The sequence below is a fragment of the Mercenaria mercenaria genome, chromosome 2, assembly GCF_021730395.1.
Source record: "Mercenaria mercenaria strain notata chromosome 2, MADL_Memer_1, whole genome shotgun sequence".
Lineage (NCBI taxonomy): Eukaryota > Metazoa > Mollusca > Bivalvia > Venerida > Veneridae > Mercenaria > Mercenaria mercenaria.
The window spans coordinates 18,571,867-18,599,186 of record NC_069362.1 but is presented as its reverse complement, the minus strand read 5'-3'; the positions used below and the strand labels follow the sequence as shown (position 1 = coordinate 18,599,186).

Below are 27,320 nucleotides of genomic sequence, written 5' to 3'. Positions count from 1 at the left end.
TGCGATATAAGATATTTGTCATAAAATGTGTCCACCTGATTCCCTATTTGATTGTTATGGGTTGATCCGGTATAAGTAAATAAAGGCCACAGTTATCGCGTTTTATTAATAAATGTATATCAATCTCCAATAAATACGTGAATAACCTTTGTCACAGGTTATTAAAATGTAAAGAAAATGTTAAATGTACTGAATGACAAAAACAAAAGTGAAAACTTTGTCGCTCCATTAAAAATATTCTGCTTATAGTTTGAGCGTAAATAATTGGGGATCGACCATGTTTTTAGTCTAAATTGACCCATCTAGATATTTATATAATAAAATAAATACATGATTTTCTAAAAATTACCTTGACACATTTCAATTGTGGCCTTAACATGCACTTCTAGCCGAAGTACAGTTCGAACAAGGTATACATATTATTTTTCTCCATTTCACAATAGTTTCAGCATACGAACAAGATTTTCGAGTGTGTTTGCCTGTTGCATTTACCAAAACTTTAAAAACATTCGTTGTGCTTAGCTTCCATAGAAAAATGTACTGGATGCAGAAACTCAAAAGGGGAATGTATATGAGTAAGTATTTCTAAGATGTTTTGTATTTTGGTTTTGTACCTGTGTGGGCCTGGTGGCCTCGAGTTCTTTTTTTTTCACTCTGTTTAGTTTGATTTGTGCATACTGTAAGTTCATTTTAGAATTGATCGCTATGAAATGTATGCATCAGATACTGGCACTGGTTCCATCCATCTATTCAACAATACAGATTATTTTTTAAGTCAGCAATGATACCTCCGTACGTAAAATACAACTACATCATTTATAAATAAAGTGGAACCACCTACTGACTGTACCTTTCATTTTCTGTCAGTTGTTTTCGTTTCGCATTCAGATACCATGCAAATGCGTTTAGATAGTAATGTCTACTAGGTGTATTCAAATCATATGACGGATTTTATATCTTATTTTTGTTTACCTCAATAAATGTACAAATAATCGTGTTGCAGGGACGAGAAGCAATTCAACTGAAAACACGCCGAGTTGATTGAACGTAATATAGAGTAAAGACATGTGAATCTAAAGATAATATTTTTAACAACTATCAATGTTTAAAGCTTGACTTTATGAATTGTTTATTAAGCTGCAGCGAATGGTGTTTTATGTAAAAGCGAAATTGTAACATACGGACTGCCTGTAAAATTGATATTGTATTTCATATTTGCTTGAAGGAAATAGACAAATTTGATTTGTTTTATTTAGTATTCTGGGTCTTTGAATTTATAGGAAAATATGGGTACAGATGACAAGAGAATTGAGAAGCAGAAGAAAGACCCTGACACAATCATAAAAGATCTTGGCGGATGTGGAAGATTTCAAGTGCGTATGACTGTAATTGTTCATCTTATGAAAACTATATTCTGCTTTAGTACTTCAAATCTACTGATCAGCACGGCAACACCAACGTGGTGGTGTGTTAACGATGATCATGCGAGCAATGAGTCCCATTATACAAATATGGAAAACGCATCGGTACATTATGACAATGAAATGGCTTGCACAGCGAAAAATGGTACAAAATGCACAACAGTTACATATGACAGCAGCTTAAATTCGCTTGTAAACGAGGTAAGAACTGTTTCACAATGAAAACGTTACGGATGCATTCTACTGACTTTTGAAGGTTTAAGATGTTTAGCTTCGTGTGTGCAATCATGAACAGTGATAAACTGAAATCACTAGATTCTTTTATGTGTCATACAGCTTATTTGAGATTATTAAAGGGCATAATTTGATTGCCTGAATGTGTAGTAGGCAAGTAGCATAACAAGTTAAATTTGAGACGACGAAAAGCACGTAAAACGAGATCTTTACATAAACAAAAATTACGTGAAACCTAGGTATTCAGTAGTAACACTAAATACAGAAAATCGTTGATTGTAATACATATCATACTTTTATTATAGTGATGCTACTGTTAAGCGTAAATAACCAATATGCGCGATTTACCAAACGCGCAGATTGGTTGTTTGCGCATAGCAATACCGCTTGTTGCTATTTTAATTTTGCGTTCCAATAATTTTGTATGTATGCATTTGCTGTAAAAGCCGTTTTCTCCTTCCGGTTTATTGAGACAAGAATATCTATTAAATCTTTGCTCCGAAATCGAATAAAATGGTTGAAAACAATGCATACATAAACAATGAACCAATATGAAAGTCAAAATGGATTGTTTCACTCACTTTTTCATTAATTTCAAAGTTGCATTCAATGTAAAACTTCCAGATATTCATGTTTCTAAACATCCACAATAAACTTCTCTTTGCAAAACTTGTATTTCATATCACTTAGCTACAGAATTCATATCAGTTATGCTTTAAACACGGTTCTGAAACGTAGATCAACCCAAGTGGTTCAGAAAACAATGATAACATGCCAATCTTTTGCCATGAAATGTGAATGAATGATTCAGGTTTCATTTTATCTGATATTTAATAGGAGAGATGGTGATGACTCCAAATAAGGTATTTTATAACAATATCCCCGTTGTATGATGACAAAAGATGAAATTAGTTTTTGAGAAAAAATGGAATTTTTAGGAATTAATTACAATAATTTGATAAAATTATCACATTGGTTTTCATGCGTCGAAGTTTGCCTTTTCAACTTTGTGCTTTTTACCCTTGCATATTAATTTTATGATTTATGTAAAGGATTATTATTGATATATTTTGTAAAACTGTTAGTCAAAAAGAGAGAAATGCTTTTATAATAAATGCATTATGTTCAATATTATTGAAGTGTACTTTTGTGCGTGTGTTTATGTTTCAGTTTGATTTAATCTGTGATAAGGATTTCATCCCAGGTACGCTCAGCTCTCTCCAACTCACTGGACAGTTAGCTGGCAATATCATATCTGGACAACTTGCTGATTTATTTGGAAGGAAACGTCCGTTCTTTTCATCAGTAATGATTTTATTGACATTCCATGTGGTTGGCTTCTTTTCCGTTTCCTGGGAAATGTTTGCTGTGTCAACGTTCTTTGTTGGGATAAGCCAGGGTTTCTTTTTAACAATCCAGTATAACTTACTATCCGAATTTACACTGGCAAAATGGCGTGTTTGGATAATTGGATTCCCATCGTGGCAATTACAATCCAGCCTTTTCGCTCTAATTGCCTGGCTGCTTCATGATTGGCGATACTTGCAGCTGATGACAGCAATATCGGCCCTTCCCTGTTTGCTAGCATGGTGGTAGGCTAATAGTTTTTCTTCTGGTTTGCAAGGGTTTAATTAACATTTTTATTGAAAATTTGTTTTTATTATAAAATAACATTGCTAATGTTTGACTTATCTATTTTATATGTTGAACTGTTGAATTCTCCATTATTAATCGTGTTTATTGCTTAAACGCTCAAGGTTTATTACTTGGCATAATTACTGATACTATGTTTACAACAAACACAATTAAATACTGTCATTATATATATCTTTAATATATAGTTGAAACTCGGTATCTCAAATATCGATCGTTTTATTTCGAGATAACCGAATTTCGAGTTAAAAATGATATTTTTGAGCACGTGTTTTCGGAACTGGACTTGAAAATGTCGTCGAGATAGCTGGACGTTTGAGATAAATAAGTTGGAGATATCGAAATTGTAAGCTGAATATTTCGTATACGTGCATGCGTACGTATGTGTGTGCGTGTGTGTATGTGTTTTGTTGTTGTTATATATTTTTGTATTTACTGTTTTGACTTAATGTGTGTCATTTCAGGTTTATACCGGAGAGTTTTCGATGGTATTATGCTCATGATAAGCCAAAAGAAGCTATGAACATTATAAAAACTGTGGCAAAATTCAACAGACACGACCTCGTAAACATAGAAAACAGTTTCCAAAGTCTTGAACTGGTAACAACAAAAAGTGATAAAAGGTATACCTTTTTACACTTGTTCAAGTCAAGAGCTCTGGCTAGAATAACTCTGCTGTTGATGATTGACTGGTGAGTGTAAGATTACGTATTCTTTATTTATCACATGTTTGACGTCATGGGGATGAAATAAAGCCATTACATAACATTGACAATATACTGGTGTAATAAAGCTTTGACCTCGACGTCGTTTATAGTATAGGAGACGTTGGTCAAATTGAATTGTTTATAATAGTTAAAGAAAGTAGATTTATTTTATTTTTCGGCAGGAAAGAATATTGCATTTGAGACTTTCCGCATTGAATGTATTAAACTCGTTGAATAAAATTGATAAAGATGCTCGGCAGACCCTCGCATTTTATTATTTTATTCAACTCGTTTAATAGATTCAATATGAAAACACACTCATGTAATATCCTCCATTTATTTCACCTAAACAAAGTTGGTATTCTAAGTTCTATGTTTATTTACTGAAAGATTATCGTGTAGTCTTGTGTTTAAAGTTGCGGGAGGCCGTGGGTTCGATTCCCGGCCCCGTCATACCAAAGACGTAATAAATGGTACTAGTAGCTTCCTCGCTTGGTGCTCAGCATGTAATAGTTATAGTATGTGTGAGAGTGTGTTACCAGGATATATCAGAGCTAGGGGTACATCGAGGGTATTTTTCTCTGCACATATCGTCGAGGCCGTTAGGCCGAGACAGATATGTGAAGAGAAATATACCGAGATGTACCCCTAGCTCTGATATATCCTCGTAACACACGAGCATCACATATTATAACTGTTTTATCGCATAGTTCTATCATTTCAATTTATTTATTATTTTCGTTTATAGATCTATCATTTAAATTAATTTTTATAATTATTTTTACACTTATGATTCCCTTTCTGCACCTCACTGACTGAAACCCAGAAACGTTCTGTTTTAGAAAATGTGTTCCCCAGGTAAAAGTATCCAACAGATTTCTACATTTGTATTTACTCTTTGCATTTCATTGGCCAAACGCTTATCTCGGAGTCTAATTTGCTTCAGCGCCCAAGTAATATTTTTCATTTCAGTGCGCTATCTCATGCTGTATAGCTACGTAAACGCGAATAAGCTATCAGAAATAAAACAACGAAAAAAAACAACAAAAACGGAGTATAAAAAATCAAAATATGTCGGATTCCGATTTAAAATTAGATGATGGACAGGACATATTTTTATCTCAGGTTCTTGACGAGATTGAAAGTATGCAAGAAGACGATATAGTGTTGTCGCAAGCTCTGGATTTATTTGAAAACAAGGAATCGTTTGACTTGTCAGATTCTCAGTTTAAAAATCTTGTAGAGGATTGTACCAGTGCAGACTTTTTCGGTAGTTTTACGTTGAAACTACCGACTGGAGAAAATTGTGAACTGTTAGGTGTGGATACACATTGTGAAAATCGCTTTGGAAAAACTACCAAAACTGAAGATTTTGACGCACTGATCAAGGACCAGAAATCGGGTAACACCGAGAGGAGTACAAAGTGGGCCACCTCTGTATTTGAGGCTTGGAGATCCGTTCGGAAACTGGACGGAGAGGAAATTCCACCACTCGAGGAATGCGATATCAACACCCACCTTTCACGGTAAGTCAAAAAGCACATGTACCTTTGTTTCAATTAAAATGCAATCAAGATGTAGCATTGTGAATTATACAGGTTTGTTGAAGTGACGAGATCAGTTGCAAACGCTTTGAGATTTGGCTGCGACTGCATTCTATATAAATTGGAGCCTATTCACTGTAGACTGGATATTTCGAACTAGCCCAACAGTTTCTAGTTTTTGCTGAATGAACTCCAAATGTTGTTGAAAAATATATTTGTGGTCACTAAAAATGGCATTCTTAGGATATATATTTCTAAATACAGTTTTATCTAACTCATCCTTAATAGAGCTTTGCTTGGCAAGATAGTTTTAAACTAGACATTCCTGAATAAAGGTATCCGATGGTGATTAAAATAGCTTTTAAGAATCACTTTTCATGTTTAATGGCGTAAAAATGTAGCTTTCCAATTATAAAAATAGGCAAAATTACGATTTCGAAAACTGGTACTTTTCAGAAAGTTTTCAACTTTTTTGCATGGAAATGTACGTTGTTAGTCAAAATAAGTCGACGGCCATGTCGATTTAGATTTGTAACTGGTAAAATCTTAGTGTGTGTGTGTGTGTGTGTTCGGATTTAACGTCTTTTTCAACAAGTTTTCAGTCATATAATTTATAAACAGTGGTGTCTCCTTGTAGCAGTGAGCACAATGCCACATTGATATATTGTGCAATTCTTTTTAGATTTTTGAATTCATGGAAAGTACAACATTAACTAGTATGTTTTTATACTTGCAGTTTTGTGGTAGAAGCAAGAAAGCAGGATGGTTCCCCCTACCCACCTGGATCGCTATATAATATTGCCTGTGGACTCTTGAGAAATCTCCGATCTTCTGGCATCTATGATAAAAACTTCTTGGATGAGACGAATGCACGATACGCGAGGTTCCGCGAGGTACTAGATGCTCAGATGAAAAAGCTGACAAAGGATGGGTTAGGTATTGGTCAGAGGGAGGCAAAACCAGTCAATGAAGAAGATGAAAAGATTTTGTGGTCTAAAGGTGTATTTGGGAACAGTTCATCTGTTGCTCTTCAGCATACCATGTATTTCTATAACTGTAAATTTTTCGGATTAAGGGCTTTGGATGAACACCGAACATTAAACTGTAACCAATTTGCAATCGGGAGTGACGAAAATGGTCGTTACATAGAATTTAAAGGTACAAACAGTAAAACGTACAATGGAGGATTAAAACACAGGCGTATTGAACCAAAACTTATAAGACATTATAATGAAAATAGTGGAATTGTTGACTTTTATGAGCAGTATCTGAATGCATTGGGGCTTTCGGGTCCATTTTACCGGCGGCCTTTAAACAAATCCGAGGGACACTTGCGTTACGGGGAACAAGTTGTTGGAATTAATAAGTTAAAAACTTTCATGAAAGACATTTGTTCGTCTGCAGGTTTAGAAGGTAGATACACAAACCATAGTGGTAAGAAAACGTGTGCCACAACACTCTACCAAGGAGGAATTCCCGAGGAAGAGATTATGAAACGAACTGGCCACAGATCCACTACCGGGGTTAGGAAATACCAAAAACCGTCTCCCGCAATGTTGAAAGAAATTTCAAACACACTAAATCCACCGCAGACGACAATCAAGGCACAGTGTGAAACGGTCAATGAGAAAAATGCTGAAAGTGTTCTAAAGGATAATGACGAGCCAGTGGATAATAAACGCAGTGATCCAAGTTTTAAGGGTTTATTTTCTGGAAATCACTCATTCTCTGGATGCACTTTTCAGTTTTAATATCGTACGAGAACTGTTGTAACAGTGTGTTGGAATTGTTGTTCATAATGATTATATAATTGACCTACCCGTAGCACATACATTATAGTGCCATAGCAGATACATTTTAGCAAAATAGCACATAGCGGATACTTTTTAGCGCTTTTCAGTTTTAAGAAACATTTAAGAAAACTTTGAATTTCATATTTCATGACAATCCTGTATTTCTGATGTTCATTTAGAGATAATGATAAATATCGAATCTTCGAAATATTCTAGTTTATTTATTCTTTTACTTTATAGATGCAGGTATTTGTGATAACTCTATCTCCGTGAACAATAAATTTGAAATAAAATCATGTTTTCATTGGCAGGAAAAAATAATACTCCCTCCATAGGACCTTGCCATTGTAAGAAAAAAAGTGTTGCGATATATATATTCTTTCTCTGTGAACTGTAAATTGGAGCTAAAATCATCTTTTCTTTGAAAGGAAAAAATTATACTCCCTTGATAGGACCTCAATAGAGAAAAAGTGTTCCGATATATATCAGAACAGTTTTACTGTGCTGATATATATCGGAACACTTTTTTTCTTATGAAACTCCATAGAGAAAAAGTGTTCCGATATATATCGGAACAGTTTTGTAAGATATCAGCACAGTTTTGTAGTAATAATGTGTGTTACCATGTATAACATGCTGCAAAGATCAAAGGAAAATTGCCGCACTATGCGATAATAAGAGGATAGCGCTAGGACTGGTCAACCCGATGTCAGTATAATGTGACTGTGTGGGGTATCATGCCACGTGTCTACGGCGTGATATTCCAGTGAAGCAGCACTATAAAGTTGGGCATTGTGCTCACTGCTACAAGTAGACACCGTCGTTTATATGACTGAAAAATTGTTGAAAAACACGTTAAACCCGAACACACACACACACACGCGTACGCGTACGCGCACGCGCACGCGCACACACACACACACACTGAAAATGAAGTTATTCATTTTGATCCTTATAATTAGATCCACAGTTCAATCAAACTTGTAAAAAGAAGGGCTTGGGAGAGTCAGATAGTGTTCTTTATATTCACTGCAATAGTTGATACAGAAACTAAACCTTAACTGGTCTTAATCACTGTTTGTATCGTAATTTTATAGTCCGCAAAGGTTTTGTGTTGAAGAAGATATGATTCATACTCCAGATATGACACTATATTCTCCCTGCGAGCATGCGTATAGCAGATAGTTCTGGTAAGTATCTCAATATAGGCAGACAATTCCGACAAAGGTTCAATGTCTGCCCGATGCAAGGTATGAACCATATCAATTAATTTTGTGATATTATTGTTATGTGTGAGTATTCCACGTTTTCTATCAGTAACCGCCTATGTTTCTTCTTTAGCAAATTCAGCAACAAAAAATGTTTCAGTATCGAACGTATGTGTCACACGCCAACGACATCGGTCATGATTCTTGCCGAATAGCAAAATTATAATCTATGGGACAGACAAATGATACTTGTCCAATGATGTCTGGACGTGGATTTGCGGGTTGGTATATCAATTATTGTTTTGCTGACCATACTTTTTTCTACCAATTACAGGTTTGGTCTCGGCTTAGTAGGGTATGGTTTATATTTTGGCATACAGAAACTTTCAGGAAATATTTATCTTAACGCTTTCCTGTTTACTTTATGTGCAATACCTTCTAAAAGCATCGCTTTGTGGCTGCAAAACAGGTAATATATGATATATACATGTACATACGTATCGCCATGTGCTTTTGACACTTCAGGCGTGCTTGAAATGCAATGTTCATCCAAATTCAGCTTTAAAAAAAAACAAACTCGATTTCGAACTAAAATGAGACCCGAAATTTGATGCTTGTTTGAAATTTAGTTTTATTCATCTTAAATCTGTATTTTTGAGAAATCCAGTGCCAGTTCGATATTATGCTTTTTGAAACTTTTGTTTTCTTCGATCTAGATTGAAACTCGACATGTAACGTAGTTGAAATTCATTCTTTTTGCTGGCTCGAAAATCAAAGCTGGATAGAAAATGAATTGTGATCTTTTATGTCAGTGTCAATTTCTCAAAGCTTACGATTTTCTCAAAGCTTGCTATTTGAGTATTATAAATGTGCAACACGTAATATTAAGTAATACACATACCTATTTAAAGCGTATATTTAATTATTATTACTACTTTATTATCAATAATGGTGATTTTTGCATGGGCTTTACTTTCCAATATAAAACAATGACAACCCGTGTGCCTTTGATAACAAGTTTCTTTCCTGACTGAAGAACAAACTACATATTGTAAGTTTAATAAATTTCCTTGCAGAATTGGCCGAGGAAACACCACGATTATTTGTTTTGTTATCATTGCTGTAATAGGGCTGACCGTCGGCATTCTGCAGACACTTGGTATGGAATTTAAGTGTAAAAATTAGTACTTAGTACCTGACTATAGAAGTAAATTATATTTCGATCGTTAGTTTGCTCGCAAATATCTCAATTTTTGAAGAGCGCTGAAAATAATTTTAACGAAAATTACTGTCACGTATAGGTCTTCAAATACTGGTATGAAGATAAATCTGAATATTTTCGGACCAACATGGACACTGATTTTAACTTTCTTCAAATAAATTATGTTAGCAGCGATATAAGTTTTATTCGTTAAATAATATACTCGCATTTAAGAAAAAATAACTTCACACAAAAGGTTACATTTACGGAATACGATTTTAATGACTCGTAATATTACAAAACTTTAAAGGTAATCCAGTGTTTATCCATTACGATTGTTTATGAATGGAATGAAATTTCAGACGTTCCCCATAAAGACGTTGTCACAAATGTACTTTCGTTCACTGCAAACGCTGGGATTGGTGCTGCATGGTCATCTGTTCAGACAATCACCGTAGAATTGTATCCGACGGTAGTAAGGTTAATGCCTATATTACGATAACATCAGAAAATCACTTCGTCTTTATCTTATACCAGAAATCACTTCAATTTGATCTTCATTTAATTATAGGGGCCGTTTTTTTATCAATATTTAAAATCTGAAACTAAAATTATATTTTAGCTCTATATATGTACACTCTACTGATTTTAATGAATATTGGTTTGACTATGAGATAAAGCTGTGTTTTAGTCGTATAGATTTATTACAGAGGAAGTGTTAATGCAATTTGAATTTTAGAGGTTTAAAGTCTAAGTCTTAAGTTCAGGCTTATAACGCTGATGAATATGGGTTAGGCTCTTCAAAGTGTTTTTACACTACAAATAGACAGACCACCACTGTATAATTCTGATACAAAGTCACTGATACGTAAGGTGGGAAGAGAATTTTTATAATTTTCAAACACGACATGTTGCAATTTATAAAAAAAAAGATTGTTTGACCAAGATAAGAAATAGTCTGTTAAGAAAATTGCTTCTAAACATACACTGATACACTCTTTATAGTACCTTGTTTTAGAACAGAATGGATGCATCAACTGAGAGAAAAGGCCAAAATCATACGAAATCTTTTTGGATGTCGATAATGACGACATCCTGTATCAGTTCTGCGAAATATAGTATTCCGTTACGTTTATCTGATCATATATGCGTGCCTTTTCTTTAGAAACATTGGATTTGGAACGGTAGGCGTGATTAGCGGGCTAGCCTCTGTTCTTGGACCTCAACTTGTTTATCTGGTAAGGCTTGTTTGCTCTGTTTGTGTATGTGTGTATGTGTGTGTCTTGGGCTGTGTTCCATTCCTGCTTGTCTGTTGTTTACTCTGCGTGTGCCTGTGTGCGTGGATGTCTGTGTCTGTACATGCGTGCTTGCGCTACTATGGTTTGCGGTGAAGGGAGACTGCGTCTTTGGAACGAGGCTTTTCTTGTTGAATATTCATCATCGCTTTTTCCACTTTCCCCAACACTCCCATATATTTAAAATTTTATTGTTGTTGGAATTTTTTAAACAGCCTGTCTGCTATATTTTTACGTTACAGTTTTTTTGTTGTTGTTGTTGCGGGCCGTCCTCTATGACTGCGTTTGGGGTGCACTGTGCTTCCGAGAAATCTATCCTTCCCTTTTATCTGTTAAGCCGAATTTATTGTTTAAAAATTTCAGCAGAAGCCTTGTTACATGAATAATACATTTGAAAATTTTGTCCTGTCGGGCACAATTTTAATGACCATTATTGTATGTAATCATATACAATGAGACGTTTATGTGAATATCTTTCTAATATGATTTATTATATTTAAATGAGTAACTTCTTTCTTTTTACAGGAATCATACTTTTCTGGTTTGTTGTATTATGTTTGTGGCGCTGTGGCTATCTTATGTGTATTGAGCACCTTGGCATTGCCGGAAACAAAAGACAAAAATCTTAACGACAAGATTGCCGAAATGACTAAACTGGACGGTATTAGTTCCATTGATATTGAAGTGGTAAATAAAGCGCCCGAGAACGGAAACGTTGAGCAGAACGGACATATATAAGAGAAGTGAAAAAACAATTCATGTTTCTAATGAATAAAGATAATCACATTTATCTTATTACATATGTGCGCCAAAATTTCGTAATAAGAAAGGGTTATTGGAACTAACTGAAGATTACTCTACTCTGTTTTGATAGGAATAAATTTGGTGTTGTTAAGAATACGCGCCCGTTGGTCCGACCCGACAAAGAGATGATCAGGTAATTTTGGATAGTGATTATAATGTTATGGACAGAGTGGTAAATTTTCTGTCTTCGTGACGGTGCAAGGTTCAATCCTGACAGCTTTAATTTGTTCAACGGTGTAATCAAACAATAAAAGCAACCACATACACATGCATTCGAGAAGTTACATAAAAAATCTTATTTAGATATTTAGGAGAAAACATTTTTATCAGAGTGCTCATAAAATATCTCTTATAACACAATTGATGATAAACTCTCTGAGAAAGCGACAGCAAATATATGTTATTGTTTTTGAATTTAGTATACAATCATATAATTAACCAAAAGCAGTAATATTCGAAAGGTGGAGGTAACATTTTTCTAAACGAAACATATAATTGACACAATCCTTTTTTTTTTATTTTGATTCAAAATTTAATAAAAAAACATGTTTTCGGAATTTTCGTTGCGGAGAGCAAAATCATTACATAATGAAAGCTCGGTACGGAAACATGTTTATTTGGAATTATAAGTATTAAATCATTTTTTTCTGGTGTTCACGTTCTGGACTTTATTCAGTGTGTGCGTTAATCGGCAGGATTTACAATGCATGAACACCAGAAAAATGACTTAATTCTATAAACCAAAAATTGCATTTTTGAATACTAGTACATGATCTTGTTTGTTTTTAATCTTAGAAAAATAAGAGATCGGTGGGTATTTCTGTGATTGTTTTAAAACAAGTTGATTGATTGATATCTGTCGAGGGCCTTTGTTATATTTGGACACACAATGAATCAGAAAAAGAGACGTACCTGGTCCAAACCCCAAATATCTGTGGTCACGCTCAAAAGTACAAAATTCTAAAGATGTTGAAAAACGGCGCTAAATCCAAAACAAATACCATTTTTTCAATTTTTTTCAATATATGCAACATTCATGATTTATAAAAAAAAGAGCTTTTGACCATACTATTTTGACACACGTCGTGTATTTAGTTTACTTTTCCAATTTGGCGCTGCATTTTCTTTGACGTAACAGGTAGAAAAGCATTCCAAAAGCCTTCTGGACTATACTTAGATATGAATCCCATGACCCGGTTCCTTAATAGTATTTTACTTGTTGCACAGTTTTCTCCAAACCGAAATTGTGAGCATGCGTATATGACGCCTTAGGTTTTCTGTTTATGTGTATGTATACGTTTACATATCACGCCTTTTGTTACAACTGTGGGTGTTGCGGTTATAACTTTTTTAAACACTATTTGTTTTACTTTATCCATGTATTTTTGTGTACATATCCGGTGTATAAATAAATATAAATAAACTACTGTTGGGTTTGGCTTTCAGGGGCTTCTTTCTTGGAATGTGAATATTCTTTTTGTATATTTGCCTCTGGTGTACATAGCTTACAAAATTGTACATTCAATAATACTGTGGTCCACTTGAATGCAGAACACTTCTAATGCAGAACAGAAAAAATACAGCACAAACATGTTTCAGTTTATGCTTTATTACATTATTGTATAAAACGTCTAACAATGACAAAAACATAAATAAATTATAACAGCAATTTTCAACATCAATAACAAAATATTGTCTGAAAGAAAGACTTTTTCTCACTCTGTCAAGAACATTGTATTTTATAACATTAAACAAACGATATGTTCTTAAAGGTGGTCAATCCGGTTAAGTCAAATAACGTATAACATCTGTACTTTGAAAATTATTTATTTTCATACAGTGCTTAGTATAGTTACAGTTTCGTTGGAAGTACTTATAAAGTTGTTTCTTATCCTGGTTGTCCAACCATGATACAGTTATTTTAGCATAGGAACGAATTTGATAAAAGTACTTTGCCTAAGAAATGGTATTGACATAAAACTTATTATATTATATTTGTTAGCTGAAATGATAAGGAAATAATTATTACCTCCCTTTCCCTATGAAAACAATCAAAAGCTACACTCAGTTTAAAAACTTGCCTTTAGGTTCATTATCTATCAAATGCAATTGTAAAATGTAAGCAAGAAATTATATTGTAAAAAACAAATTCTCAGCTCCTTAAAAACTTTCATTTTAACGAGGAAAAATTACAAAATACCATATTATCAGTAAAACGTACATTTCTAATGGAGATATAACTCTATTTAATAAGACCATTTTGTTCTTACATAAATCCCTAATAACAAACACAATATAAAATATGAGCCGTGCCATGAGAAAATCAACATAGTGGGTTTGCGACCAGCATGGATCCAGACCAGCCTGCGCATCCGCGCAGTCCGGTCAGGATCCATGCTGTTCGCTATTAGTTTCTCTAATTCCATTAGGCTTTGAAAGCGAACAGCATTGATCCTGACCAGACTGCGCGGATGCGCAGGCTGGTCTGGATCCATGCTGGTCGCAAACCCACTATGTTGGTTTTCCCATGGCATGGCTCATATTGATTAAATGTAATTGACCATCTAGAAATACTTTAGATACATGTATAAGAACTTAAGCAAAACATATAGCAACATAATTCTCTTTTGTTTTTTGTTTTTGGAAGAGTATCTATGGTATAGCATTACCATTATTTGTACTAGTAAAATGACATATACCAAAAAAAGCCCATCTTGTTTGTTGTTGGCATCCAAGATGGAAAACCAATTTAAATTAGTATTATCTCATAGTAGTCATTCACAGAATTTTTAAATTGGATACATGACACTATTCCAACATGTATTATATCAATACTTCGATAACACAATACAAACTAACTCGTACTTGACCCTCTGCAAAAACATTTCTAGATCTAAACGATTATCTGTAATTTAACACCATGCACATTTTCTGACATCAGCTGATAACAGCTGGTTGAATTCAGTTATGTCCAGTAATATCGCCTTTGACCATTATTTTCCGGCCTTACTTAAATCGTGTTTGCAAATGCATATCCTATATCATTTAATCCATACAGACGTCCGATTTTTTATCAACTGCAATGGCATCATACCAGTGTTAATTATCGGCAGCACGCCAATGTAGAGTGATTGCAACATGTCAATTATAGCAGTTTGCAAAATGTCAATTTTAACTGTTGGCAACATGTCAATGCTACCTGTTGGCAAATTGTCAATGTTAACTATTGGCAACATGTCAATGCTAACTATTGGCAACATCTAGCAAAGCCGCCAATGAATACTAGTTTTGTGTGACCTACACCTTTTCAACTAAAACTTTTAAGGGTAGCTTTAGTTTTTCCTACGTATTGTTGCTTCGACATGAGAGCCAGTCTGACACAATCCGTTACGGCTGCCACATGCATCCATTTTCTTCCCGATTTTAAAACTGCAAACGACTAAATACTAGCGTTTATTTTCCCAACTGATTTTAAAGACGACATGACCACATAAAATATCCACAGTAAGATTAGAGACGCCGCTGAGACCCATTTCCCGACCACTTTTCCACCAAGTTCAGCACCGCCAAACCAAGAATGTATCCGCCGACGGGATAATAAAAGTATAATTGTAAACACTGCCGTTGATAAATAAAGAACTACACTGAAGGCTAAACTGCCACTTGGATACTCAAATGCCTCTCCCTAAAACAATTTTAAAGAAGTAAATGAGCCGTGCCATGACAAAACCAACATAGTGGGTTTGCGACCAGCATGGATCCAGACCAGCCTGCGCATCCGCGCAGTCTGGTCAGGCTCCATGCTGTTCGCTTTTAAAGCCTATTGGAATTGGAGAAACTGTTAGCGAACAGCATGGATCCTGACCAGACTGCGCGGATGCGCAGGCTGGTCTGGATACTTGCTGGTCGCATACCCACTATGTTGGTTTTCCCATGGCACGGCTCAAATAGAATAGCATTGGATGATGAAATGTATAAAAGAGCAAGTTGATAGTTTTACTATTAAACTTACCATAGCATACAAATTACAAATATGTTTATAACCATTCGTAATTATTCAACGAGTTTAATAAATTCAACGTGGAAAGACACAAATGTAATATTCTTTTTTATGACATGTAAGCTTTTTCTGCTAAAACATCAAAATTTATTCTTTCTTTGCCTATAAAGGACGAAGTCAATTCGATCTACGTCTCCTATACTTAACGCCGACGTGAAAACTTATTACATTAGTGTAATAGCAAAATTATGAAATGACTTTATCCTACTCCAACAGCGTTAAATGTGTGAAAAATTTAAATCGTTCTCATCATTTTTAATAAGAGAAACAGATCTTTTAATTAATACATACCTTAGCTTCCCAGTAGATAGTTGCTATTAACCAAGGTAGCCCCAACCCAAGAAATACATTCACCGCGTTACTGCCATTTATGTTTCCTATTGAGCTATCGGCAAACTTCTCCTGCAGCGCTGCCTGACGACTAGCAAATGTATCTGGCATACTTGTTCCCAAAGCAACAAAGGTAATGGCGGTGATAAGGTCATTAAGTCCAATTAAGCAGCCGAAAATTGAAGCGAGGTCGCCGACAATTGTTGTGAGTACGCCAATCATGGCTAAAGAAAGTGAAAACGTGAGCCAGCCGCCACAATAACTTGGTGGTGGTATAAAAGCGAATAATACCTGAAAAGAAATATTTTATGACATTATCAATATTTCTTTGTTGTTTTGTTGTTGTTGTTGTTTTTAGATCGTCTACAACTTTAATTAAACTTTTCTGTGAATGATATATTCAAGGCGCAAGTTAAGTTTGACCATATCCTACTTGACCACATGTTTACTAAAATGGTATATTCAAACAGGCGGTTAAAAAGCAGGAATCTTTAAATTAAAAAAAAAAATCTTAGTTGTTTATAAAATGTCACATAAATACATAAAATGCGGCATGAAAATAAGGTCAAATATTCAACACGAGCTGGTGTTTTTGGAAATTGTCTTTAATACAAATTAAAAAATACACTTATATTTATATTAGACAAATTCATTACATATTGAAATATGTTAACACACCTTCTGAATTTTAGAAAAAGATAAAAAGACAAATTTGACAATAACTTTACATGCTCCTTTTAATGCTTGAAATAATTAGGCTGCTGACGACTGATCATTTAATTTAAAGGGCTTGCAGTCTGATAACTAGAAGAAATCTAAACGCCTATCAATACTTTATTTCTTAGGATTCCTCAAATCATTGGCTTAAGTATAAACTTTAAATAGCACTAGTATATCAAAAAGTAGCAAACCTTCCAAAAGAACGAGACAAAATGCATGGCGTAATCCATATTTGTTGCGTTTTCGATGTCACCACCATTGACGTTCATAGCGTTATGAAACTGTTCTTTCCACGTGGATGACTCGAGTTTCAATGAATCTAGATTTTGTTTTGTCTGTGCAGCAATACGTGTAACAATATCATGAAATTCTGAAAATAAGAAGTATCAGATACAAATAAACAGACTAAAAGCAAACGATATCATATTTGCTTTATTTTGCTTAAAAAGAGAGAAGTTAAATTAGCAAGTGATCTTGTCTATATGCTCATGTTCGGTTTATCAGCATCATTTGAAACATTACATTGAATGTCGTTGGGATAAAATATGGTTATGTTCCGGATACAATGTATATATAGTTTGTACCTGTTTTCTGAACTAAGAATGATTTTTACCTACATTTTGTAATATGCTACTAAACTAAAAATTCATAAACATTTAAGGGCATACCTTCGTCATTTACAATGGTGACAATAGTTTTCCCAATTTTCCCTATTTTTGCACCGGAAGCTGCTGTGGTCAGCTCAACACTATAACTACAGTCCCGTTCGTCTTCCTGAAATATACAACCAACAATTGTGAAAATATGCAAGGTATACTAAACAACCATCAGTTGATATAAGTATACATAACTAATATCTGACATAGCTTTATATTGCCACTGAGTATCATCATTTTGAAACTAACCGGTAACTGATATATGTTATGCTCGTATCTTAATGAGGTCATTGCTGACGACAGTTTCGAAAAGCTGAAAGATAACAAAGCACATCTTTCACATAAATATTTTATCATTAGATCTGGGTATTAATTTTAATGTTGTTAATTACCCGATGTATTTAACCGGACTAAATGTACAAACCTAACCGTGTATAATTATAGAACTACAATTCGCAGACAAATGTAATGAAGTAACATTTTTTTTTAAAAAAATAGTGGTGGTACAAAATAATACGGTGGCTAATTGTGTACTATGGTATACCCAACGTAAAATGATCCTTATACACGCCATTTTGTGTGGCAATATTTTAATATATCATGTTTCACATTGTATATCTTTTGCTACTGGGTCATTATGTTGGGGCTGGTGGAGAGGGCAATGCTTCGGCGATGTACCTGACATTGGTAGCGTTTTAGGTTGTGCTCAATGTTTCGACGATGTACGTGACACCGGTAGCGTGTGAGGTGCTCAATGTTTCGACGATGTACGTGACACCGGTAGCGTGTGAGATGCTCAATGTTTCGACGATGTACGTGACACCGGTAGCGTGTGAGGTGCTCAATGTTTCGACGATGTACGTGACACCGGTAGCGTGCGAGGTGCTCAATGTTTCGACGATGTACGTGACACCGGTAGCGTGTGAGGTGCTCAATGTTTCGACGATGTACGTGACACCGGTAGCGTGTGAGGTGCTCAATGTTTCGACGATGTACATGACACCGGTAGCGTGTGAGGTGCTCAAGGCTTCCAGGGATTCTACTTTTACATTACTTTTACCATAATTTTGGTTTTAGCTCGTTAATTCTGACACTGGATAATATCATAATTATATAAAATGGCAGTTAGAAGTTTTTATTGTTGACAAATCGTTTGATGCCCACAACAATTAATTAATAGAAGTATGAACGTACACAATTATCAGACCATTCATTTCTAAAGCAAATTTACCATCCACTTAACAAGGAAGTTTATTGCAAATTTTCCCACATTGAAAAATATTGATCTGGCCTGAAGTAAAGCTAAACATAAATTCTTAAATATATGTAGTTCAAGAACCGAAACTGATACATATGTATTCGCGCATGTTGGAATAAAATTGGTTGGCAAAGTCGATTGAAGCGCTCTCTAAACTGCATTTCACAACTTCAACTAATATTTATTATGTAGGCAGCTTTTCAAGGATCTCGCAATACAAAGATTTCATAAAATATCTTACTTCTTTCAAGAAATAAAAATGAAACAAAACGTGGGCAACTTACGTCGGTATCTAGAATCGTGATTTCAATGGTCTTTTGTGTTTCGCCATGTTGAAACTCCAGCGTTCCTTCCCCGGAAATATAATCTTTCCCTGATTTTGCAGACATATCTTTCGTCTGCCAGTTAACTTTCACCAATCCGTCAGCGCCGTTTATACGTTTTACAAATAACTGGACTTTTTCGTTACCTTCTCGTACCACGTAACTTGGTTTCGAAAACTCGAAGGTACCTGGTTCTAGAATTCAGAAAAAAATTAGTTACACTATAAAATGGTGTTTAGATCAAAATCAAGACATGTACAGACTCGAACAGATTTCTTTTCACTGGCAAAGACGAATGTATGAGTAACATAATTTTAAGTGCTATAATGATTTTCTTCTGGACTTGATTTTACTTGATTTACTTGATTTTGCATCAACAAATCTAGTTTAAAATAAACATTTTGAAGCTCCTAGTTCGGATATTAATACTGTCCAAACACTCTTCACGTACCGTCATCGTTGATGATAGTAATTTGGTTGATTGAAGTGCTGCCAAGTGCTACGTGTTTCGAACGTTCATCATCGTGGTCAATGAAAAGCTTGGCGAAGAAAAACTCATCTGGTTCCCAAATGTCATCATCAACAATTTCGATATTAATATCTTTCGAAGTTTCGTTGGCGTCAAACTTTACTACAGTTTTCACGGGAACATAGTCGCTTACCGCTTCAGCTGTACCATCGATTGTTTCCAGTCTGAGGAAAGAAATATCTGATCAGTGTATACAACACAAGCAATTTTATTCAAACATTAATGCAACCCCCGCGTTTTGAATTATAGACTGACGCGGAGTCCTAGATGATGCAGTTGATATATGATATTTACAAGCCCTGCTTACGGAAGCATAGAGGAGGCATGTGAAATTTTCATTTGATTTCGTTTACACGACTTTTTTTTCTCGTGGCCATGACATAATTATCTCGTTCCCATGACTTAAACTCTTGTGGTCGCACAACATATTTACCTCGTGGCCACAAATAATTTTCTCTTGACCGCGACATATCTATTTCATGGCCATGAGCTAAATTACCCAGCAGAAGAGCAGAACCGGAAATTGTATACATGCTTCCATACCTTTTAGATCCAAAACATGACTTTTTCCAGAGGACATCATAGCTAGTGTTAATGTTCAAATATCTTCCTCAAATTATGTAAGATACTACTTTCTAATTTCTGTAATGTTCAAAAAATGAAAAGAACTTTGTTCTATATTAGCTCTCGCGTAATGAATCACACTTCAGCGTCCAAACAAAGCCAGTGCAAATTAACTTTAGCGAAAAATTGCGATAAAATGAAATGAAGAGGTAGTCTTAAATTGACAGGCGCGTGTTTTTTTGTTTGTTTTTTTTTTGTTTTTTTTTGGGGGGGGGGGGGGGGGGGGGGCTACCGTATTTTCATGTCATAAACGCTGGAAATATTTTCATGAGACTTCGTAAAATGTTTGATATTGGACCATGCTTTTTGCGGAGCATAACTGTAAAAATGGGGAAATGCTTTAAAAAGCATTCATATCCTTGATAGGAATGATTCTTATATACTTTTGTATATTTACAGCTTTGTTTTTACGCGATCATTTACAACACACGTAACGAACTTTAAGAACTGTCCAGTGTTAAAAAAAGATATAAACACTTAGCCCTTATCCGAAAATTGCCTAGATATAGACCCTATCGTCATTTGCCAAAACATAATCATCCGTTTACAAAAATTGCGACCGATTTGTGACCATTAACATTCACCGTCCTCTGGCAAAGGTCATATTTTAACTCTATGACATGCGTGCATCTTCATGAAGTTTCTGGTTTTGCTCTTCTATCGGATGATTATTATGTGGCTATGATGAAATATGTTGGAACGAAGTATACTTGTCTCCTGGCCATGAGATAATACACGTATTTTGTGACCTCGAGATATTATGTCGTGGCTACGGCATATAATCTCGTGGCAACAAGATAAAATAAAATTTGAAATGTCCCCTCTCAGCTTCCATATTACTTGATTCTTAGTGACTGATTTTAATTACTTTATGTTCAACTGAATGTTAAAGTTTATGAATCTTTATAACATATTGGAATGTCAACTAGTATTATAAGAACAGATAAATACCTATGGTTACGTGTCATTTTGCAAGCTATTCGTATCTAAAAATACACCATGGTTAGTGTAACTCCTATGAACAACACCACCACTAATTCAATTCTCAAAAGCCTGTGTGAAATAACACCTCCGATTTTTTAACCACTAACATAACTCCCACAACAATTGTGAGGGCATTGAATCTTTGATTATCTCTATGCACAATCTTATCTCAATTAGCTGGGTTTTAAGAAATTGCTAATAGCCCTCATTTATCATTCTAAAAATGACAAGGTATAATCAAGAAAAGATATAAATGACAACAAAAAGCGTGTCTCCTTCTGTGGAAATACAGTTAAAATAGTTATGTCTGGCTCACTAAAATCAGGGCTATCTTTAATGCGTTTTCCTGACCATTTTTTGACCCGAGATTTACTGAAGAGATAGGAAAGTCTAAATGCTGATTAATAATTTACGAGGAGACAACGGCGTTTATAACCGTATAATGTGTTATGTAGGTGGCTGAAGGTCGTTACTGGGAGGTTTATTTTTCAAGGGCGCTATTTTTAATTGTATCGTTCTTCTTTGGGTATTAAATGAATGAAATAAAAAGTATTGTCAGGACATTAAATTCATGTTGGCAGCCAACACCGTGAAAAACTGATAACGTCATTGCTTTGGTCATTTGCATAAACAGTTGTATATAGTTCATTATCCGATATACGTGTACCTATTACTGTAACTGCACAGTTTTCCATATAACCTTACCGTATTAGAAATTAGCAACAACCACAATATCTTATTTTCCCCATAAGACCTAATAATCGTAATGAGACAATATCAAACTTTCCAGTTAATTGAGACACGACATCTACTGTCATTTATAAAGTACGTGATAATTGCTTCAGCGAAGTCATTATGGTGTAATAAAAATGACATACTTGACCGCTACTGGCAAGTCCAGTCTTCCGTATCTACGGATTTCAAGACGGACTTTACCCTCGTTCTCTAGCACGGCACAACTGGCTGATGTAAATTCTACCACTGCTTTTCTGCCGTTTTCGCTGAGATCAACACACGACAAACTTGTGGTGTCTTTTTCAGGAGAACCAAAGGATTGTTTCGTCATAACATTCAGATATAACTGAAAACAGAAAAATAAACATGAAAAACTTGCAAAATTACTTGCAGATTAAATACAATTATAAAAGTAAAATGCCAAGTTAACGAAGTTTCTGAATAAATACACAAGCCGATCCCTAAAGTACATAAAAAAACAGGAATAATTTAACCGCAAATATTATGTACAACATGTGAAAACTTAAAATGTCTTTTGCAAAAGAGCAACCTTAAAATATTTACGGAAAACGTATAACGAATTTGACATTACTTGTTTCATTTCTCTTCCAGTATTTATATCAAGATCACAACGATATTTTATTGCAGTGGTTAAAAGTACTCATTGACGTCAATCTCATTCTTACAGAATTTTATTGCTTTTAATCTACCATCATTTAACGTACTTAGCGTTTTTATGTTTCAACACGGAAGGAGTGCGTACAAAAGTCCTATAAAGTGTATATTTATGGCAGCTAATCCTACTGTAGGTTTCTGAATAATTTGTGATCAAAGGTTCACACATTAAGGGTATAAAACGATTGTGATATCTAAGCTATATAGAAAAAAGTTACCACCTTTTAAATCTATAACAAATAAACGATAATTTGCGACAATTCGGAAAATAGCATATATAGCGTTAAGTGATGAATATTTTTCATTAAAAAAAACTTTCAAGTGCTACATACATCTTTAAATGTACTCTTGACTTTAGGAACCAGCCTTTGCCCACCAGTTATTTTACGCGTGGCCTGAATACGGTACCAGCCCGAGTTATGTGATATGTTCTGTGACAGCTTATTGGCTGCAATCTTTGCAGCTTCCTCTTCCGGTATTTTGTATTTCCCAAGCTCCTTTGCGAGATGTATGATGTCAACTGTGTCGTCTCTAGAAGCACCTGTCTTTCCAACATTGTTGTCTATATCTGTTCAACGAGTAAGCATCCATTTAAAATGACAAATGCAACACTTTTACAAAATATTGCATGAAAAATTATTATCATTAATCTACTTCTTTGACCAGCATACTATATTTTCTACTTTCATATAGTTCAAATGTTGGCATTTTATCGGTTGGTTTATCCTATCTAACACCCTTACAAACTAATATCTAATACACAAACTAAGCAAGTATTAATATAAATGTTCTCGTATATTTTATGTTATAATAAGGTTACAAACGTCAGTAGAACTACGTATAGATATTTGATAATGCACTTTACAAATTTGCGCTTGCAAAATATGGTTCTCAGCTATCGTTGCATATGTAGCGCAGAGCAGCCGTTGTTTCACGATACTTTGAGAATAACAAATATCCTTAACACTAAACTTTCTTTCAAGAACAATGACTTTTCATGCGTGCACGTGATATTCAATCGGGTACCACAAAGATTTACCTTAATTATTTCCACTTTTTGTTGCGAAATCTCGCGTGAGGTCAAATCATGAAAAACAATTTAAAAGAACGTGAATGACCTAATATAGATTCGGTAAGACCTGTGGCAATCTGTATAATTATTTGATAGCTTTCATGCACGATTTTTTCCGAAGAGGACAATTTACGTATCGAACTTTATCAGCTGGCTATTACACAAACAGGAATTAAGCAAAGGTTTAAGCAGATGTATGACCATAATGTATTTGGTGTCTACATTTTGGAATTACGTTGGTTGTAAACACTGTGGGATACCTGTTGTTATCAGAAGCGTTTATATACAGACAAATAATTAACTTCTATTTCAAGTTTAAGTGAACACAAGTAATGGCCGGACAGATCTGGTTCCAAGTGCTTCAGCGCTTGTTTGATAGTTTATAGACGACTTTTTGGAGATGTGAAAAGTTTGAAACGCTACAACCGAAACCATCCAAAGGATACTACATTCAATAGCTAATTTCAGATTCCACCATGCTATGTTTTAAATGTTCAGTAAGTCATTAACAGAAAGCATTGAAATTTTGCAATATCATTTGATTACAGCGATAGAAAACCCTTTCTTTTCCATCCTAACCGTGCAGGTAGTAAAAATCTGAAACGAATCCTTTAGCTTGAAACAAGCTAAATAAGCTTTAATTTAGGTAATTAGCTAATTTAGCTTTAATTTGTCGTGTGCAACGTTTTAAACAAAACTAAAAATAGAATCATAATGAGAGGAATTTTCTAAATTCCAGCTTAAAATGTCATCAATATCCAGTGCAATATTCAGAACGTAACGTATTGACTTTCTATCGAATATCACATGAAAAATACAATCAACAGTGTGCTGTAACAAAGACCAAAACAAAGCCGCTTATAGAATAAAGTTGTAATTGTAAGTAAGTATATGAAAGAAGCGTAATGACTTTTGAACTGCCGTATTTGCCTGATACCATTTGTCTTGAATACGGTGATGTTGTTATACATATACTGAATGGCTTGTCGGTCAGTATTCAGAACTATTACTAAAGGATCGGGTCAATAGTATTTACTACTGACCGACAAGCCATTCAATAGAGTTCAAAAGATTTGACTACCGACCAGGAGGCCATATTTAGTAAGTGTTTTATACTGCCTAACATTAGAAATAATATTTCATATTTTGTCTTAAAAATTTGACTCTAGCCCAGCAAAATATGTGCTGAACTATAGACCGGTCTGTAACAAATATTGATACATGACCCCTTATGTAAATCGCTGGTTTATAGTTTGTGCTATGACCGGTCTATAGTTGAATCCCTGCCAGTCAACTTAAACACCGGCATTGGATTTCTTGATTACCTGCCTGTCAATTTAGAATGACGGTGTTAGAATACTTGCCAGTCAACTTCAAATCGCGGCTTTAGATTACTTGCCGATCAACTTAAAACTACGGCAATCGGCTTTAGATTACCTGTTAGTGAGCTTAAAACGACGACATTAGATTACTTGATTACTTACCAGTCAACTTAAAACGATAGCATAAAATAACATGCCAGGCACTGAATTCTTTATTACTTGCCAATAAACTCAAAACTTTTACATTCTTCTACATTACATTACTTGCCAGTTAATTTGAAACGACGGCATTTGATTACTTGTCACTTAATTTAAAAAGACAACATTAGAACTTGCTAGTCGTATAGCTTGAACTAACAGCATTAGATAACCGCTTGCCATTAATAACTTATAATTTGAGCTGACTGGTATCACATTCAGTTTCTAGCATGACCAGATTCGAAGCGACTGTAAAAAGTCCTGGTCTTTTAGGATCACGGAGTACAATCAGTTAATCTATAACAGAATTTCGCTTTAGCCGGTGTTAGGCGGCGTGAAGGGCGTTGCGCATTTCACTACCTCTCATGAACAGACTCAGTCAAACTAAGTCCAATATTATTTTTTCTTGGTTGTATTTGATGCTTCTAAAGGATCTTTTTATAGATTTTATTGAAAGTCTGAGCAAATGTACTCCAATTAATGGCCTTTGGAAACAAACAATGGCTTAATATTTCTTAAAAGTGGCCGAGAAATGATGTTAGAAACTGGATATGATTGTTTATTTCCCGCGCAGAAATAGACAGACTTTATTTTTTCTTCACGTGCATATGTCGAAAAGCTTTTACGATATCGTATGATTCTGGTAGGTCAATGACTATACTGCCAGCAAACATATTACAATATGCATTGTTTATTACAAAATGTGCAAAATCACAGGTTATATCTATTTTTGTCGTCTGCAACATCCTATCGGTTTTCATTGAAAATTAAACTAGCGTAATGTATTTATGCCAATGTCTTTTCCTAAAAAATAACTCTTGACCAACAGAAATTTTATTATACTGACCAAATCTGCTCCTCAAGACGCCAAGTGGTACCAAGATTTCAAGATTCAAGATTAATTTATTAAGGCATAAACATTACAGAATGTCCATCGCCTCAAACTAAAATACCATAAAATAAACTGAAATGAGATTTGGCAAGTATAAATTGCTGAAGCATAAAAATTAGACTATGCACCTTTGCATGAAGAATCACTATTACACTCTAAGCACAATGAAGCAAAAGAAAATGTTTATAATAAAAATTTAAAAAAAAAAGATAAAAAGCGTTTGTATTACATATAGCATACATCCAAATATATCAGACAATTAAACATAACATAGTGGGAACATGCTTCCTAATGACTATACTTGCATAACATATTTTGGGGAAAAGCAGTATTCTATAGCGTTAACGTATATAGAGCTTTGTATACATGTATATTGCCATGGGAACACTGAAATTACCAAGAATATATGCATTAATATTATCCCCGGTTCTACCATGAATAGCTTTTGCATACGTCCCTGAATCTGAAAAGGCAAATTTATACCTATTATATCAATGATAAATTTGGTTTTCTTTTGTTATTTCAGTCCGCTACGTCAAAGGCAATTTAACAGACACACCTATGTACTTCTCTTGTATAGTACGGCAATACACATCATGTGCATAAATGGACATGATTTAGTCATCATTATATATAATGCTATTACATACTAGTTTCTATTCCCCGTTAAGTTACACTGGTACCGGAAACGTCAATATTTTTCCATACACTGACGCCTGAATTTCATATCGGGTGCGTGACGTATTCAGTGTGTGTTGTTGCACTATTTTTTCTATTTAGTTCAGTATTGTCAATCCTATTCAGGCTATTGAACATATTTATGAAATGATATATGAAATATGGAATGAACATATTTATGAAATGATATATGAAATATGGAATGGAATTACAACGAAATGAGAAAATACAATTTCAAGTCAACAAATTTAAATACCCTGAAAAATACCTGCCTTTTTCATGAATTCCATTCCACGAAATTAAATGATTTAAATCATCGAAGGTTTCATGTTATCAAATATATGGAGGCATACTGTAGACATCATGTTTTTCTTTGTTTTGAATGAATTTAAGCATTTAACGTC

The 27,320-nt window shown here is 34.6% G+C and overlaps 2 protein-coding genes across 3 annotated transcripts in view; one reads left to right on the top strand and one right to left on the bottom strand.

Moving 5' to 3' along the window:
• Nucleotides 1–1,121: 1,121 nt before the first annotated feature.
• LOC123562597 (organic cation/carnitine transporter 2-like) lies at nt 1,122–12,861 on the top strand. Its single transcript, XM_045355224.2, has 8 exons — nt 1,122–1,622; nt 2,826–3,247; nt 3,773–4,000; nt 8,895–9,029; nt 9,637–9,719; nt 10,124–10,241; nt 10,927–10,999; nt 11,582–12,861. The coding sequence occupies exons 1-8, from the start codon at nt 1,287–1,289 to the stop codon at nt 11,792–11,794; spliced, it is 1,608 nt and encodes a 535-aa protein (XP_045211159.2). The 5' UTR covers nt 1,122–1,286; the 3' UTR covers nt 11,795–12,861.
• Nucleotides 12,862–14,405: 1,544 nt separating this feature from the next.
• The window catches only part of LOC123563413 (sodium/calcium exchanger 3-like), a 95,399-nt gene continuing 82,484 nt past the window's right edge, over nt 14,406–27,320 (bottom strand). The window contains exons 3-11 of one of the 2 annotated variants that reach the window (XM_045356199.2): nt 26,636–26,701; nt 23,087–23,322; nt 22,223–22,425; nt 19,659–19,900; nt 19,169–19,401; nt 17,639–17,744; nt 17,162–17,340; nt 16,212–16,541; nt 14,406–15,545 (exon numbers count right to left, since the gene is read on the bottom strand). In XM_045356199.2, the coding sequence (XP_045212134.1) occupies nt 15,300–15,545; nt 16,212–16,541; nt 17,162–17,340; nt 17,639–17,744; nt 19,169–19,401; nt 19,659–19,900; nt 22,223–22,425; nt 23,087–23,322; nt 26,636–26,701 (1,841 nt within the window). In that variant the 3' untranslated portion in view covers nt 14,406–15,299. The remainder of the gene's footprint in view (nt 15,546–16,211; nt 16,542–17,161; nt 17,341–17,638; nt 17,745–19,168; nt 19,402–19,658; nt 19,901–22,222; nt 22,426–23,086; nt 23,323–26,635; nt 26,702–27,320) is intronic. The other variant, XM_053531449.1, reaches the window with a different exon arrangement.

Bases quoted from the DNA above. Each gene is read 5' to 3' on its own strand.
- LOC123562597 (XM_045355224.2), top strand. From the start codon at position 1,287: ATGGGTACAGATGACAAGAGAATTGAGAAGCAGAAGAAAGACCCTGAC. The intron at 9,720-10,123 runs GTATGGAATTTA...ATGAAATTTCAG, and splicing joins CGGCATTCTGCAGACACTTG to ACGTTCCCCATAAAGACGTT. The intron at 10,242-10,926 runs GTTAATGCCTAT...CCTTTTCTTTAG, and splicing joins TTGTATCCGACGGTAGTAAG to AAACATTGGATTTGGAACGG.